A 14,290-nucleotide genomic window follows, 5' to 3' on the forward strand; every position below is an offset into this window, starting at 1 on the left:
GATGAGCATTGTGGTCCTTTTCAACCCAGGCCATTCTATGATTCTGTGCAACAAAATGTTTCCTTTAACAATTGTCTTTTTTTTTTTTTTGCTCTGAAGGTGCACAAGGAATAACTCTCTAATCTTTCTTGCAATAGAGTAGAGCAACTAAACTCAACCAAGGGCAGCAAGTTCGTAACAGCATCAGGAAATACTTTTGTTTCTGTGAAAGCAGCTGATAACTTGAAAGAAACAAAAATAAACGAATGACCAAATATGAGAGAGGAGGTTGGCCTGGACAAAACATGAGAGTTTGTTTCTGTGGGAATTTCTGACACTTAAGCTTCCTTTCTTCCTGACCCAGGATGGAATAGCAAAATTCCTTGTGAAATTTTTGAGCAGCGAAAAGCTGCTGGAAGCAAATCAATTCAAATAAAGGGAATTTTGTTTCAGCGAGATCAAAGTGCTTGCCTTCTGACAATATTTATGTGTCTTATGAATCATTTGGTTGATAATCGACTGCTTTAATTATCAGCTGGGTGACTTCACTGTGTTCCCATGAAACAAAAGTATTTATTTCTCTGGAAAGTTACACCATGAGGAGAAATAAAAATTGACCAGCTGTGGAATGAAGCCTGAGGTTAGAGCACATGGGGCCCCTCCCTTGAAGGAACTGGTATTGATGTATGTAAAAATGCTAACAGTTTAGCAGGAAAAGATGACTTCAGTTCTTTATAATGCATTCTTTCCCCTTTGTCATCCTTACATCAAAACTGCCTGCAAAACCCTGGATGTGAAGCTCTGAATGTTTGGCCTTTGCAGCCTCACGTTCCTGGGTGCTTGCTGCTTCTTGACACCATTGGCCATGCTTGTCTCAGAAGAAATGGAAATCTTAAATGCAAAGCTGAGGAACGTAAATCTGACACTGCAAATCCTTTGAAACGAAGCAGCTTCTTTTAGGGAATTTTATAGACATGCCTGCCCTGTAGTGGAGGTAACCAATAATTGGGCTATTCCTCCACAATGTATCAGTGAATTGAATTCAAGTACTGTTAATGTGCACCTGGGAAACCTTCCCTGAGTACAGTTCATGTTGCAGCATTATACGGTTCCAACCCTTAGTGCCCTCTCAAAATAGAGAAACCTTTTTCCCTAGTACAGACTGTGCAATTGTGTGAAGACTGAACAGAAGAAGCATCTTGATGAGGTGTGTGCAGCTTCTCTCGTAGTTCTGAGCTGAAGGCTGCAGTTGGGATGCGGGATGCACTGAGTTCAGGCTGGTGCAGGTAACACAGCGGAGAGGAAAAAATCTGAGTTCAGAGGCGTTCACTGAAAGTAGGCATTCTAAAAATGTCTCTAATGGCCCTCACAAACGCCAGGCTTAAACTCCTCCCCAGGTCCCAGGACTTGGTATTTTTATTCAAGGCTATTTTTATCTGTGCTCCTTTTGCTTTCAGAATATGCATCCACTGAACCAAGGCATAAAAATTGCCTTTAACAGATGCCACCAAAACCTGAACTGAAGTTGTTTGCTTCTATCTTCATTTTTTTTTGCTCTTTTTCCCAAGGGCACTGATTTGGGCTTGTGGCTTGGCACCTAGTCTTTGGAGCCTGTTATGATCTGGAGAGCATTGCTTTCTCAGTTTGGAGTATTTTCTTGCACACTGAATTAATCTATCTCTGGGAGAGCTGAACTTTCTTTCCCTGATACCATTGTTCTGGGCCGTGCTGGTGGTGGTTGCAATGTAAATTGAGATAGCTGTGTTCTTTTGTGTCCCAGTCTCTCCATGGCAATTACTGTATTTTTTTTTTTAATCAGAACATAAAACCTCTGTGCCCTGGCATTTACTGGCTCCATGGAGTCTAAAAGCTTGCATGGGTAAAAACGCTTCTTGTCGACATAAAGTGCATTGGCTCTAACACTCAGCAGAAATCAGGAGGCTTTCTCTCACAGCAAGCAAGGCTTGATGTTCCTGAGCTTATGTAACTGTGCAATTATTAAATTACTGGAAGATGAAGTGAAGCTGCTGATAAATGGGGAGGGATGGGAAAGGAAAGGGACTGAGAGGAGAGCACGCTCAGTACAGGAGGTTTGCTCACTATGAACCGTGCTTCAGCCAAGGCACCGTGTTCCCATCTCATTGCAACTGCATGCAGAGCAAGTCCTCCTTTCTGATTACAATCAGTGGATATTAAATAGTTCTATCATACCCTCCTCCATTACTGAATGAAGAAACAAGAGTCTAAGGAAGCTGACGTGCTCTTACGGAAAACATCCGCATCCCTCACCGTGTGGGATTTTCCTATTGGAGGCCCTGCTATTGTCCCTACAGGCTTTAAAACAAGACAGGATTAGCACCTGCTCCCAGAGGCCTCCCTCTGGCACTGTGTGCCTGCAATTTCCTGTGCACGCAGTGTTGCCTGGTGGTAGATGGAGATCTCACAAAGTCGTTTGGGACTCGCTAATTGATACTGGGCAAGCTGCCTAACCCCTTGCACTTTATCTATTTATAAAATGGGGATAGTTAAGGCCAGGCAAAACTTGTGTAACTGAATTTGTGTAACTTTCCACAAATCCATGCCAACTTGTCACCAGTTCGCTGTGTTCCTGACTGCTCCTAATTCATTGTACTAAAATAGCGCTGTACATAAACATCTAGCTATGATACAGTCAGTGTCATTCCCCTACTTTGCCTTAGGAAATGGCAACTTTGGGTGATTAAATTGCCTGAGCAGGGGCAAGGCTCAAATCTCTGTTGGGAAGAGGAGTGCTGATGCACGGCTGGCTCAGACGCTCATCTCAGAGCCTCTTCTCCTGGTCAAAAAAGGGCAAAAAGGATTTTCCTGGGAGCTGATGGGGAGTTGTGGTGCCTGCCCTGTAGCAGCATGGTGTTAACCTCTTCTTTGTGTCATCTGTAGGATTTCCTGAAGAGATGTTGCATTACTCAGTTGTTGAAACCACTTGTGAGCTTTCTCCAAGGGCAACGTCTTCACCAGCATGTGCTTCGTCACCCTGAAGTTACTTTGTTTAGCATTAGCATATCTTAATGAACTTGCATCTGGGGCTCTGTTTCAGAAGCAGTTTTTGCATTTACTTAAAGAAATCTCGTTCATCTTTCATGTGCCCTGACAGTATTGCAGAATGGCTCAACTTATGGTGATGCTTAAAAGAATACAGCTGTCATTCCACATGTGAACTGATGAGAAATTTTATTAGAAATAGGTGTGACTGTACAGTTCTACCTTTCCAGATGAGAATTTGAGAGAGTAAGGGTGTACTGACAGATTCAGTACCACTGTATGGCCATATAGCTTTTAAAGGGAACATTCCTGTTCTTCACTGATCTCTCTGGTGTCTTACCACCCTGCTTCGTTCTCAGCAGAAATTTGCCGTTTACCACTGGTTTACCATGACCTTCATCTTCCTCTTGTCAGGCTTTATTCATCATCAGCTTTCAAAGCATAAAGTTCACAGAAAAACACTCAGAACAACTGCAGCTGTTTTATGGTGGGCAACTGAGCAAGACGGAAGGTGATCAGTGAAAGAAATGTTCAGTGCTGTCTTCTGAAATAATTTCACTTTTGCTTGAAGAGGCACAGTATCTTGGCTGTCTGTGTTTAAAAACAACTCTGAGTTGCTCATGCTGTTGTTCTACTCCTATAGAAGTTGGGAATTGTTGACACGGTGGAGGGAAGGTCTCTTCAGAGAGACCTCAACAGACTTGAAAGGTGGGTCCAGATGAACCTAATGAGGTTCAACACAGCAAAGTGCGAGGTTTTGCACTTGGGCCGGAGGAATCCCAGGCATCCATACAGACTGGAAAGAGCGGTCCTTGAGAGCAGCCCTGTGGAGAAGGACCTGGGGGTTCTGATAGATGAAAAGCTTAACGTGAGTCAGCAGTGTGCTTTTGCAGCTTGGAAAGCAAATGGGATCCTGGGCTCCATCAGACGAGGGGTGGCCAGCAGGGACAGGGAGGTGATTGTCCCCCTCTGCTCTGCTCTTGTGAGGCCCCATCTGCAGTACTGTGTCCAGGTCTGGAGCCCCCAGTACAAAAAAGACAGAGAGCTGTTGGAGAGGGTCCAGAGGAGGGCCATGAAGATGATCAGGGGACTGGAGCACCTCCCCTATGAGGACAGGCTGAGGGAGCTGGGCTTGTTCAGCCTGGAGAAAAGAAGGCTGTGGGGTGACCTCATTGCAGCCTTTCAGTACCTAAAGGGAGCCTACAGACAGGAGGGGAGTCAACTCTTGGAAAAGGTTGACAACTGCAGGATAAAGGGAAATGGTTTTAAGTTGAGGGAGGGGAGATTTAGGTTGGATGTCAGGGAAAAGTGCTTTACAGAGAGAGTGGTGAGGTGCTGGAACAGCTGCCCAGAGAGGCTGTGGATGCCCCATCCATCCCTGGAGGTGTTTTCAAGGCCAGACTGGATGGGACCCTGGGCAGCCTGGTCTGGTATTAAATGGGGAGGTTGGTGGCCCTGCATGTGGCAGGGGGTTGGAGATTCATGATCCTTGAGGTCCCTTCCAACCTGTGCCATTCTGTGATTGTGGGAATTGCTGTTTTGGTCTGATGCAAACCCAGTAAACTTTCTGATTTCAGTTGGCTTTGCTCTCCTGGTTCCTATAGTGCAGTCTTCTTTTTCCCCTAGCGGTAGCTAGATAGAGCAGCAAGTACATTGGCTTAGAATGAAGGAAATGTTACAGTATGAGATGTTGAAGGAGAGAGAATTTTTAATGTGTGACTTCTAAATTTCTGGTACAGTAGGAATGTGTTTTCCTGACTCACACAGCAGCCCTGGTGCCTGTTGCTCTGTCACAGCATTCTTGTGTTGGAAACCTATTGAGACTGGGTCTTTCCAATTGCGTGACTTCTCTTGTTAGGGTTAAATGCATTTGCAGTGTTCCAGCTCTGTTGTAGTCTTTGTGAAGGAAGTTCAGCAGGGGCAGTTGTCAGTAAATCTGGGAACTTAGGCAGAGACAAGGAGGCACAGATCGTATCAGTGGCTCAGGAGTGAGGGCTGAACCCTAAATGTGCTCAGGATTTTAATTTATGGCTTTACAGAATGTGCTTGTTCTCAGGAAAATACCTTATCTTAATAGCTGGGACTTGGATAAAGGCAGTAAGATGACATTTGAGAACTGTTTCAAAGTCATTCCTTACAGCAAAGTAGCACAGGCTGGTTGTGCCTGTTTTATCCCTCTGGAAATGAGGGGAATTGATTGGGAAAACACTGAATAAATCAACCGTGTAATGGAATACAATTTAATTCCATTTAAACTTTCTGCAGACCTCACATGGCAGATGCAGGGGCACAATTCCAGACTGGAGTTTATAAACTTGTCCTCGTGTTTGATGTGAAACGCAGTGAATGCTGTGTAGAGCTTGTGTTTTCACTGCTGGGATTTGCTTTGAGTGGCATTTCCTTTACCCTCCAAATGACTGCATGAAAAGTTGAAGTAAGATCATGTCCATAAGCTCAAATACAGCACATCACAGTAGCGTGCTGATGGCACTTGGACAGGTGTCTGTTAGTATTACCTTATTCCAAGTAATTTCTAATTGCTCTTGTGTTGACATCACTAGGTCTTGTAATTTTAATCTGAGCTTTTTTGGAAGTTCTTTTGCTTTCTTTGAGAAGCAGGGGTGGGATGCACGTATGGAAGATCTCAAAGCAAAACCACTGTTTCAAGTAGATCTAACGGGTTTCCATCAGGATATAGATTGTGGTGCTGACAGCAATAGTTATCCATCTAAATGCTATAACTTCAAGGCTAGCAGCAGTATGAGATGCCTCCAGCAAGGGGGAGGACAACAGAATAGCACATCTGGAAGAAGCTGGACTCTAATGATAGGCATTTGACTGCAGTTTCAGTGAAACTTGCTTTTAATGTGAACCTTCAATAATCAGTGTACAGTATTGTGGTGAGTACTAAATTCCTGTCCTTGGAAGGCTGCAATCTCAGAAGTTGGAATCTTTCAGTGTGTTGCTTTGAGTGTTTCTTGATACTGAGAGGTTGGTGAGAAAGGCATTGCTGTACTGCTGCTGTGATGCAGGGAGGAGCTTGGCCCTGGTCAGGGATCTCTGAGCCTGCCAGCAATCTCAAAAATGGGACTGAAGATTTTGATTGTTTGCACTGTTTTTAGAAAACAACAATAAAAAGGAGGGGAAGAAATAAAATTCAGTGATAGAGAATGACCAGATGCAACTCCATAATTCTGCAAGACATCAGCTGTGTTGTTTAGAGCAAAGTGGAAGGAAATACTTGGTTTGGGTTTACAGTTTCCTTATCACCTGACTGAGTTATTTTCTCTAAGAATGATTTGCTTGCTAAAACTTTTGTAATGCTTCCTTCTGAGCAAACCTAGACCCAGTTCCTGTCTCTTCATGTCTCCTCCTGGTAAAGCTCTGAGCATCTCAGCGATGGAAGGTTACCAAACAAAGATCTTTCTGATGGTAGAAGATCCAGGGTCGGTGGCTGCTACCAGTCTGCAGGCTGTGCAGTTATGGCAAATATTGCAAACTGTTAGCTTCGTATGCACTTAACTCCTTTTGTTCAGAAAAGTCTTAATTGCTTTAAATATTAGATGCCACTTGAGGCTCAGCTATTAGTTATGTACGTATACAAACACAAATAAAGCACTTAGTGCCCAGGGCGGGGTTGTACAGCAGCAAGGCATGCCTTAATGTGCCCACTGGGCTGTAATGGAAAGTGGAATTTTCCTCTCTGCTGGCCAGCACTGAACGCTGAAGTAATTGAATGGTTGACTACAGAGTATTCATGCACCAGCATTCTTCACTGTTGATCGTTCTTCGTTCATTAGGAAACTCCTCATGTGTAACTGTATGTTCTACTGCTTAATAAGGGGCTGGAAATATGGGGGGAGAAGGGGGACAGCCCTTCAGTTTGCTCAGGATTTGATCTTAATGCAGTTTGTTTTGCTTCTTTTACAGACTTTGGCGTCAGTGCTTTTTTGGCCACCGGTGGTGACATTACCAGAAATAAAGTCAGGAAAACATTTGTAGGCACACCTTGCTGGATGGCACCAGAAGTTATGGAACAGGTGAATTGCTTTTCCTAGCACTGTCCTCTTAGCTGATCTGCACCTGAACTCTTTGTGTTCAGGAACAGCCATATTTGCTCCCACCTAAGATGACAATTTTGCATCCTGTGAGGCTTAAAACCAGAGAATTGTCTTACATATTGCTGTTGCTGCCAGGCTTTCCTATGTAAAATTCAGTAGCTTCTCACCCTGTTGCTTCTCTCCAAGCTTGTACCCAAGGTAAGTATGAGGCAGCTTAGCTATTGCATAAAGGAGATTAACCTGCCCCTCCCTCATGCCTAAATGTGAGGCAGAATATAAATAGTTTCGTGTGTGGCAAATGTTCACATATAGTTAGGTAAGGTGCAGCGTGTCAAGGTGGGGAGTTACCACAATAAAATAATGCACAGTTGACTTTATTGAGCTTTTTACTTTCTCTTGGCTTGTGAGTGTCCAGAATGTAATTACTGAGGAATGCCTCTCCTCCTTTCTCCTCTTCCTTATAGCCCATAGCTGTCATATTTTTTGTCTTTCACTACTGCTAGGCTAAACTACAGGGGTAAACTTTATCTGCTTGACCACTGATGAAGACTTTGTTTAATGTAGAGCACTGCTGCCTTTTTCCCAGCAAAATCGACCAGCAGAGTTATGTCCCAGTTCCAACAAAGCATTGTGCAGTGTCTGTGGCAAGGATGCTCGGTGTCATAAACATTCTGAGAGCTATCCATCACAGTCTTAAAACCAGTTTGACAGAGAGCTGGACTTGGTTTCGTTTTTGGGATGTGCACCAAGCAGAAATACTGTAGACTCTGTATTTTTCCTTTTTTTTTTCCAAGAGTTTTTGAAACAAAAATGTTTTGGAACAATGCTGTTTTATTAAAGTAAACCTAGCTTGGTACTTTTTTTTCTTCCTATTTTGTAGTAAAAGATTTTAGGAGAATTTGAATAACACCTCCACATATATATAATCTAAAATGAAATGAGGCGAAAACAGCTGTAGAGTTTTTAACACATTTTTTCCTATACCTAAAACTTCTGGAGGAATTGAGATCATTTTGGAGTGGTTTAAATGCAGTATTTGTGAAAGGCTTCTTCACCGCTTGGCCTTTTCAGTGGCTCCCCATCGTGGCTTTGCAGGGCTCCTGCAATCTCCCTGTGTACAGATAGAACGCCTTGGGCTGCAAGATGTGTCCTCTAAGTCAGGAGCACTCTTGGAGAACTTCTGAACCACTTTGCTGTTGCATATTCCTGGGCTTTCTTGGTACATTGATTTTTAAGAGGTGGGGGAAAATTCAGCTGGAAATAAGAATAGCACATGCAGTATTTCCAGAACCAGGTCTAAGTTGTCCCTGCTTTTGTGTCAGTGCTGCTCCAGACTGCTTGTGGTTAGGAATGGGAGGGGGAAAAAAGCATCTTAGGATGCTAGAAAGGGCTGTTTTTGGTGAGAAAGGGGATATTTTGATGGGGCAGATGTTTTCTAAGGAGGCAGGTGGTTGTTTTTTTGTTCTTTTGTTCTTATTTTTTAAGGAGCCCAGCACTTTTGTGAAAAGTGCACAACTTGTTGTAAGTCTGGGATGGTAGAAGAAAGATTCTGTGTGCTGATGTGAAATCTTTGTGCCCACTGACATCATCCTGCTGCCTTCCAGCAGGTGTCACTCTGAGCTGTTACATCCAGCAGGGAACAGAAGGAAGGGGTGAATGTAGGATAGCCTTCGATCTGTAGATTTTCTTGATTCCATCCATTTTATTTCTGCATCAGTAAGATCCTTTAGCATGTTAATATATGATAGCCTGGTGTTATCTCTTAATATACATTCACTTATTGGATTTATGACACAAAAAAAAAAGCTGTTAGGAAGAATAAATGAGAGAAACTTACTGGCAGGGTGATAACTGTTATGTATGAGATGGGCTTCAAGATGAATGGCAGTAGGCAGGTTTGGACCTCATAGCTTTCATTTGGGAGCAGGGTTGTATAATATAATGAATAATACCAGTCAGTTAAAATGGGGCATAGTGCAGTGTGTAAATCTGTGAGATTAACTGAAAGATAAAGCCAAGAAGCGTGTCAAATTGGTCTGAAAACCTAAAAATGATGTGAAGAAATGTCAATTTATAAAACTTGCAGTGTATTTCCTCTTGTGCTGTTCCTGTGAATTATGTAAGATCCGTGTGCTTGTTTAGTGTAATTATTTGAAAGCCATTCATAACAATGGCTTCCATAAGCTCTCACTTCAGGAAGCCTTTCATAGTTTGTAAAGCTCATGAAAATGATGCCTGCAGAGCTGAAGAAATTAGTACACGATATAACTGCTGCTGCTACAATAAACTTTAATTCAATTATCATATCACAAAAACTAGTGGAAGGAGGGGTACATCTTTTGTTTTGTTATTCTCACAATTCCAGATGATCTTAAAGGTAGTTTGGGGAATAGTTCTGGCTCCATCACAATGGGCTCCTTCTAAAGCTTGTTAGTGTCGCTGAATACAGTAAGCCTATTAGCTTTGCTCTGATTCATTATTCATCTTTGCATAGTGGAGCAAGAAGACATACAAACCATCCTAAGCAGCCAAAACACTTTGGAGTTTGTGGCTCTTCTTGAAATTAGTACATAATGTCTCTCCCCTGCAGTGGAGAAAGCAAGTGCCAAAATATTACCTAATGATAATGAGGAAGTAACCGCTTTGGCATATGAAATATTTTTTCCTGTGTGTGAGGGGAAGTAAATGCTATAAATTTTCCTGAACAAGCCTCTGTTTAATGTCAAGTGCAGAAGCTACTGTTAATTAGTGGAGGGAAATATTGATCTGCAAGCAGGAGTGAAGGTTTTTTTTTGTTTTTTTGTTTTTTTTTTTTTAATTTTAACTGAACTGGTATATACTTCCAGCACTGAAAATGTAGGGTCGAGCATGTTTGTAGTCAGATTGATGAAGTGGTTGACTAAAAGTGAAGTGAGGCATATGTCCCAAGGGGATAACGCTCCATCTATTAACTATGAGAGCTTCATGATACTGTTTAATGTCTGTGTTTTTTGCGTGGAAGTCAAAGATGGGGGTATGCAGTGCCCCTTTATGTTCCACATGTGGAGAAGCCTGTGATAAAACAGCCCCAGTTGCTCAGCCCAAGATTGTCACTTCCATCAGACTGTGGCTTCTTATACCTTCAAAGAGGTGTATTGGACTTCAGAGAGAAAGGAAAAGCATCCATCTGTTCCATCTGTTTAGCACTATAATATTAGCGCTTCCAAGTTGCTGATGAGAAGTGAGGGGAAGGAAGAAAAGGGTGGAGGGTGAAAGGATGTATAACTAAAGAAAGGGACTATCATTTAGAATAGCAGGAGACACAGATGCTAACGTTCCCTAATATCTTTCAGGTCAGAGGATACGATTTCAAGGCAGACATCTGGAGCTTTGGGATCACTGCTATCGAACTGGCTACAGGGGCAGCTCCTTACCATAAATACCCCCCGATGAAGGTGAGCAGGTCTCCAGATACTTGTGTTAGACAAAGGATCTGAATGTTCTATGAGCGTTCCAAAGAATTTGGCCAGACTGTTTTGTTGAAGAGCTCGTCCTCTTTATTTGCATCTGTGGATCATGGTGTTCTTAGATTTGTTTGAAGTCAGCTTTTAAAAATATGCCATTTACTCAGCGTTGTCCAAAGCTGTGCACAGTTCTCATTTAGATCTGAGACTCTCCTGGGTCACCATTCTTGAGGAATGTGCTGTGTGGCTCAATCCTGGAGCCTCTGTAGACAGCAGATGTTAAAGCTGTAAATAGTGACTCAGAATATGTTACGTGGCATCCACTGTCACTGAGATGGGAAGCTAATTCCTTTTGTATTGATGATCCTTCTTGAAACCTCTCAGAAACATGTTACCAGTGTTCCCCAAACAACTTGTGTTGTTTAACATGAAAACAATCCTGTTAATCACTGAATGGTGTCAGAAATTCACATCATTACGAAATGGGAAGGGATTGGCAACATCAGTGTCTTATTGAAGTTGAAATGGAGGAAACTGTCTTGCTTAAATGTTGCAACTTGAGTATTTCTTTGAACATCTTAAATTTAGTTTGAGTGACTTTCTCCAGTTTCCTGTTTCTTGAATTAGCTTTTCACATGCTTCTCTTTCAGGGAATTTGTGTTGTAAAGTTACCAGAGCTGACTCCATTAGTTGATATTTGGAGCACCTTGCCCTTTGTCTGAGCTCTGAGATCATCCTTAGCCCCTCTGAGACCCGATGGGATTTTGTCTTGATCACTTGATCACAAAACTTCCAGCCCTTTCTGCATTTTACAGAATTGTATGAGTTGGAAGGGACCTCTGGAGATCATCCAGTCCAACCTCAGTGCTAAAGTAGTTTCCCTGGAGTAGGTTACAGATCCCATCCTCTTGAAGGCCACTTAGTTTCTACCCTTGGTATGCATGCTTGCTCAAATTGAACAGGAGGGGGTGGAGAGTCCTTTTAGTAGCCAGGTAGTTTATGGTTTGGGCTGGTCCCAATTTTAAGCCTATCATATACTAAGTTTTCTTCTTTTGAGTCCTTGAGTTGATGGAGAGCTATGCAAAGTGAACATCATCTCTTTAGAACTTAGTGCATACTTTTGCACTTCTATGTTTTTGGCATTTCCAGCATTTTTGGAGTCCAGTAGCTCCTGACTTACTAGGGCAGGGACAAACATGTACAGCTTTAAATGCCAGGCAGGACTTCACACTGGTGTTTAATTCATATTGAACAGCATTAATTTCAAGATTTGCATCAGTTCTGTGCGAAGGCTGTGAGAATGGCTGAGTGGTTTAGAAATATCATTCAAATTCATACCGTATCAGTGATTGTGGCAATGCAGTGAGGAGTTGAGGGAAATGTCATGCTGATTTAGCTGTAGCTGTTTTCACTGATACTTTGTGCTCTGATATTTAGTAGTGTTTTGCAGTAGCTTCTGCAAGACTTCTCTTTATTGTTTTCAGTGTGTGGCTTGCAGGTTTGAATACAAAGATCACCTATTTAGTATCATGTTGTCATGTAGTAGGCAGTTGTTAATCTGCAGTTACATTGGATGTGAGTTCCAGTCATGCTGCCTGCAAGAGGATTTCTGTTTCATGTATGGAATGCAGTTGTATTTCACTGCAGATTAATTTTCTTGTACAGCAAAATGGCCTGTGCATTAAGTGACTCTCCAAAGAAAGGGAAAAAAGCAGGGACTTCTCTGCAGACTGTATAATTTCAGCTGGATTGATGGGCTTTCTCTGCCTTAAGCGATATAGCTGTGGAAAGAAAGCTTTTTAAGCGTGCTGTTTGCTGCTTCCTTTTCTAAAAATAGAAATTCATCTGGATGTAAGTGACAAGTGGAAATGGAAATTAGTCATTTTCTTCCTTTCCTTGAGAAAATATGAGTGATGTGAAGGAACTGATCAATTTGTCTTAATGTGTAGGCGTGTAAGAAATGTCTTCACCTGTCATTGCAGTGGTACATGGAAGGGAGCACTCCTGGTGTTTTATATTGCCCTACTGCTTTTATAAAAGCATTACAGGATTTTACACAAATCTCATTTCTGGATACAAGATACCTGCAGGGGAATCTAAACAGTCTTTGAATGAGGTTTTCATGAAACATGTAGATGTGGCACTTTGGGACGGGTGAGTTGGCAGTTGGACTAGATGATCTTAGAGGTCTTTTCTGACCTTAGTGATTCTGTGAATCCAATGTCTTGTATAACTACTCATCTCAAATGAGGAAGGCTGTTAAGAGTAGGGACACTGGGACTAGATGATCTTAGAGGTCCCTTCCAACCCAGGCCAGCTGTGATTTTAAGTTCTGCTGTGTTTATGCCTTTCACCACACTAAACTTGCCTGGATGCTTGACCCATGGGCTGCACTGTGGGCCAGAAGATGCAATAGAAGACAGTGACGTGGGCTGCTGGTTATAAATCAGACTAGCTTCCTGAGAACTAAAGGGATGGTAATGCTCCCTAGGTATTGATGGATGACTTGTAAAACTCTCAGCTGAGAGTCAGAATTTGCAGAGGTTTAAAGCTTTGGAAGTAAACTGTTATCTCAATGACTGTAGGAAGCAGAGAGAAGAGGAGAAACCCTGTAGTTGCCTTGAGGAAAAGGTAGTGAGGTAAGTTCTCATTGTCAGGTGAATAGGAGGACACTGCTGAAACTGTTAAGAAGAAAAGAATTGGTCTGAGTTCAGTCTTCCCTGTAAGGATCAGTCCTTGATAACTCAGATATGTGATAAAAACGCTTGTTTAAAATGCTGTGATGCAAAGCTGTGTCCTTTATATAGAGGCCAAGAAAAATCTCATTGCCAATAGACATAATTCTTCCAGGTTTTAATGCTGACACTACAAAATGATCCCCCGTCTTTGGAAACCGGTGTGCAAGATAAGGAGATGCTGAAGAAGTATGGGAAATCTTTCAGGAAGATGATTTCATCGTGCCTACAAAAAGACCCTGAAAAAAGGTGAGAACTGATAGCAACAAAGTAAACTTAAGAAGAAACAACCCTCAAGATTCATTCTATTTCATTTTTTAAAGTGGTGCACTCTCTGCTTCTCTAGCCTTGTGAATGCAGCAATGTGTGGTAGCAAATTCTTTTGGCTGTCTTTATTTTTAAGGATAAATGTCTGGCATTGTGCCTCGCCAGGGCACACGTCTTTCATTTGGGTTAATGAGTGCATCCCAATCCCTGCTAGCATAGGGCCCTTCTCCCCCTTGCCACCTCCAACAGGTGACTGCAGTTCATGTTTTGTTTCTCCTCAGAACTGCTCTGTGTTTATAAACCAGAAATTACGTGTTGGGCAATGTGTGCTTGTTTGTGAAGCTTTGCAAATAAACTTCTTAAAACTTACCAGTGCAAAGAAGGCTCTCAGTGTAGTTTTGACTTGATTAATTATAACTCATGTTTATTTTGGGGGGAAAATATCAGGAAAAAACAGTGGCAAATTTTACCTAACGTGTTTTCATCAATACACATTGCTTAAGTCAGCTGATGGCACTTTCAGTCTTCTTTGCAACTGTAGCCTGACTGCTTAGTGGAGGTAGAAATACTGAGCAGGACGTGGTGCATATGTTGTGGTTGGTTCCCAGGACAGCACTGTGTCACTGTGTGATGGCACTGTCTGAAGCCACACGAAGGTCTTTCTGCCTTGTGCTGTTTAAAACCCACAGCCCATCACATGGGAGAGCTCAGAAGATGGTGAAAGGAGTGTTGGATCTGCATTAAAAATAGCATTCCTTAAAAATGCAAAGCAAAAAAAAAAAAA

General features: G+C 42.3%; 1 protein-coding gene across 1 annotated transcript in view; it reads left to right on the forward strand.

Moving 5' to 3' along the window:
• The window catches only part of OXSR1 (oxidative stress responsive kinase 1), an 86,788-nt gene that overhangs the window by 55,484 nt on the left and 17,014 nt on the right, over nucleotides 1–14,290 (forward strand). The window contains exons 6-8 of the mRNA XM_019616226.1: nucleotides 6,931–7,040; nucleotides 10,394–10,495; nucleotides 13,355–13,488. Of these exons, the coding sequence (XP_019471771.1) occupies nucleotides 6,931–7,040; nucleotides 10,394–10,495; nucleotides 13,355–13,488 (346 nt within the window). The remainder of the gene's footprint in view (nucleotides 1–6,930; nucleotides 7,041–10,393; nucleotides 10,496–13,354; nucleotides 13,489–14,290) is intronic.

This window comes from Meleagris gallopavo, chromosome 6, assembly GCF_000146605.3.
Source record: "Meleagris gallopavo isolate NT-WF06-2002-E0010 breed Aviagen turkey brand Nicholas breeding stock chromosome 6, Turkey_5.1, whole genome shotgun sequence".
Taxonomy (NCBI): domain Eukaryota; kingdom Metazoa; phylum Chordata; class Aves; order Galliformes; family Phasianidae; genus Meleagris; species Meleagris gallopavo.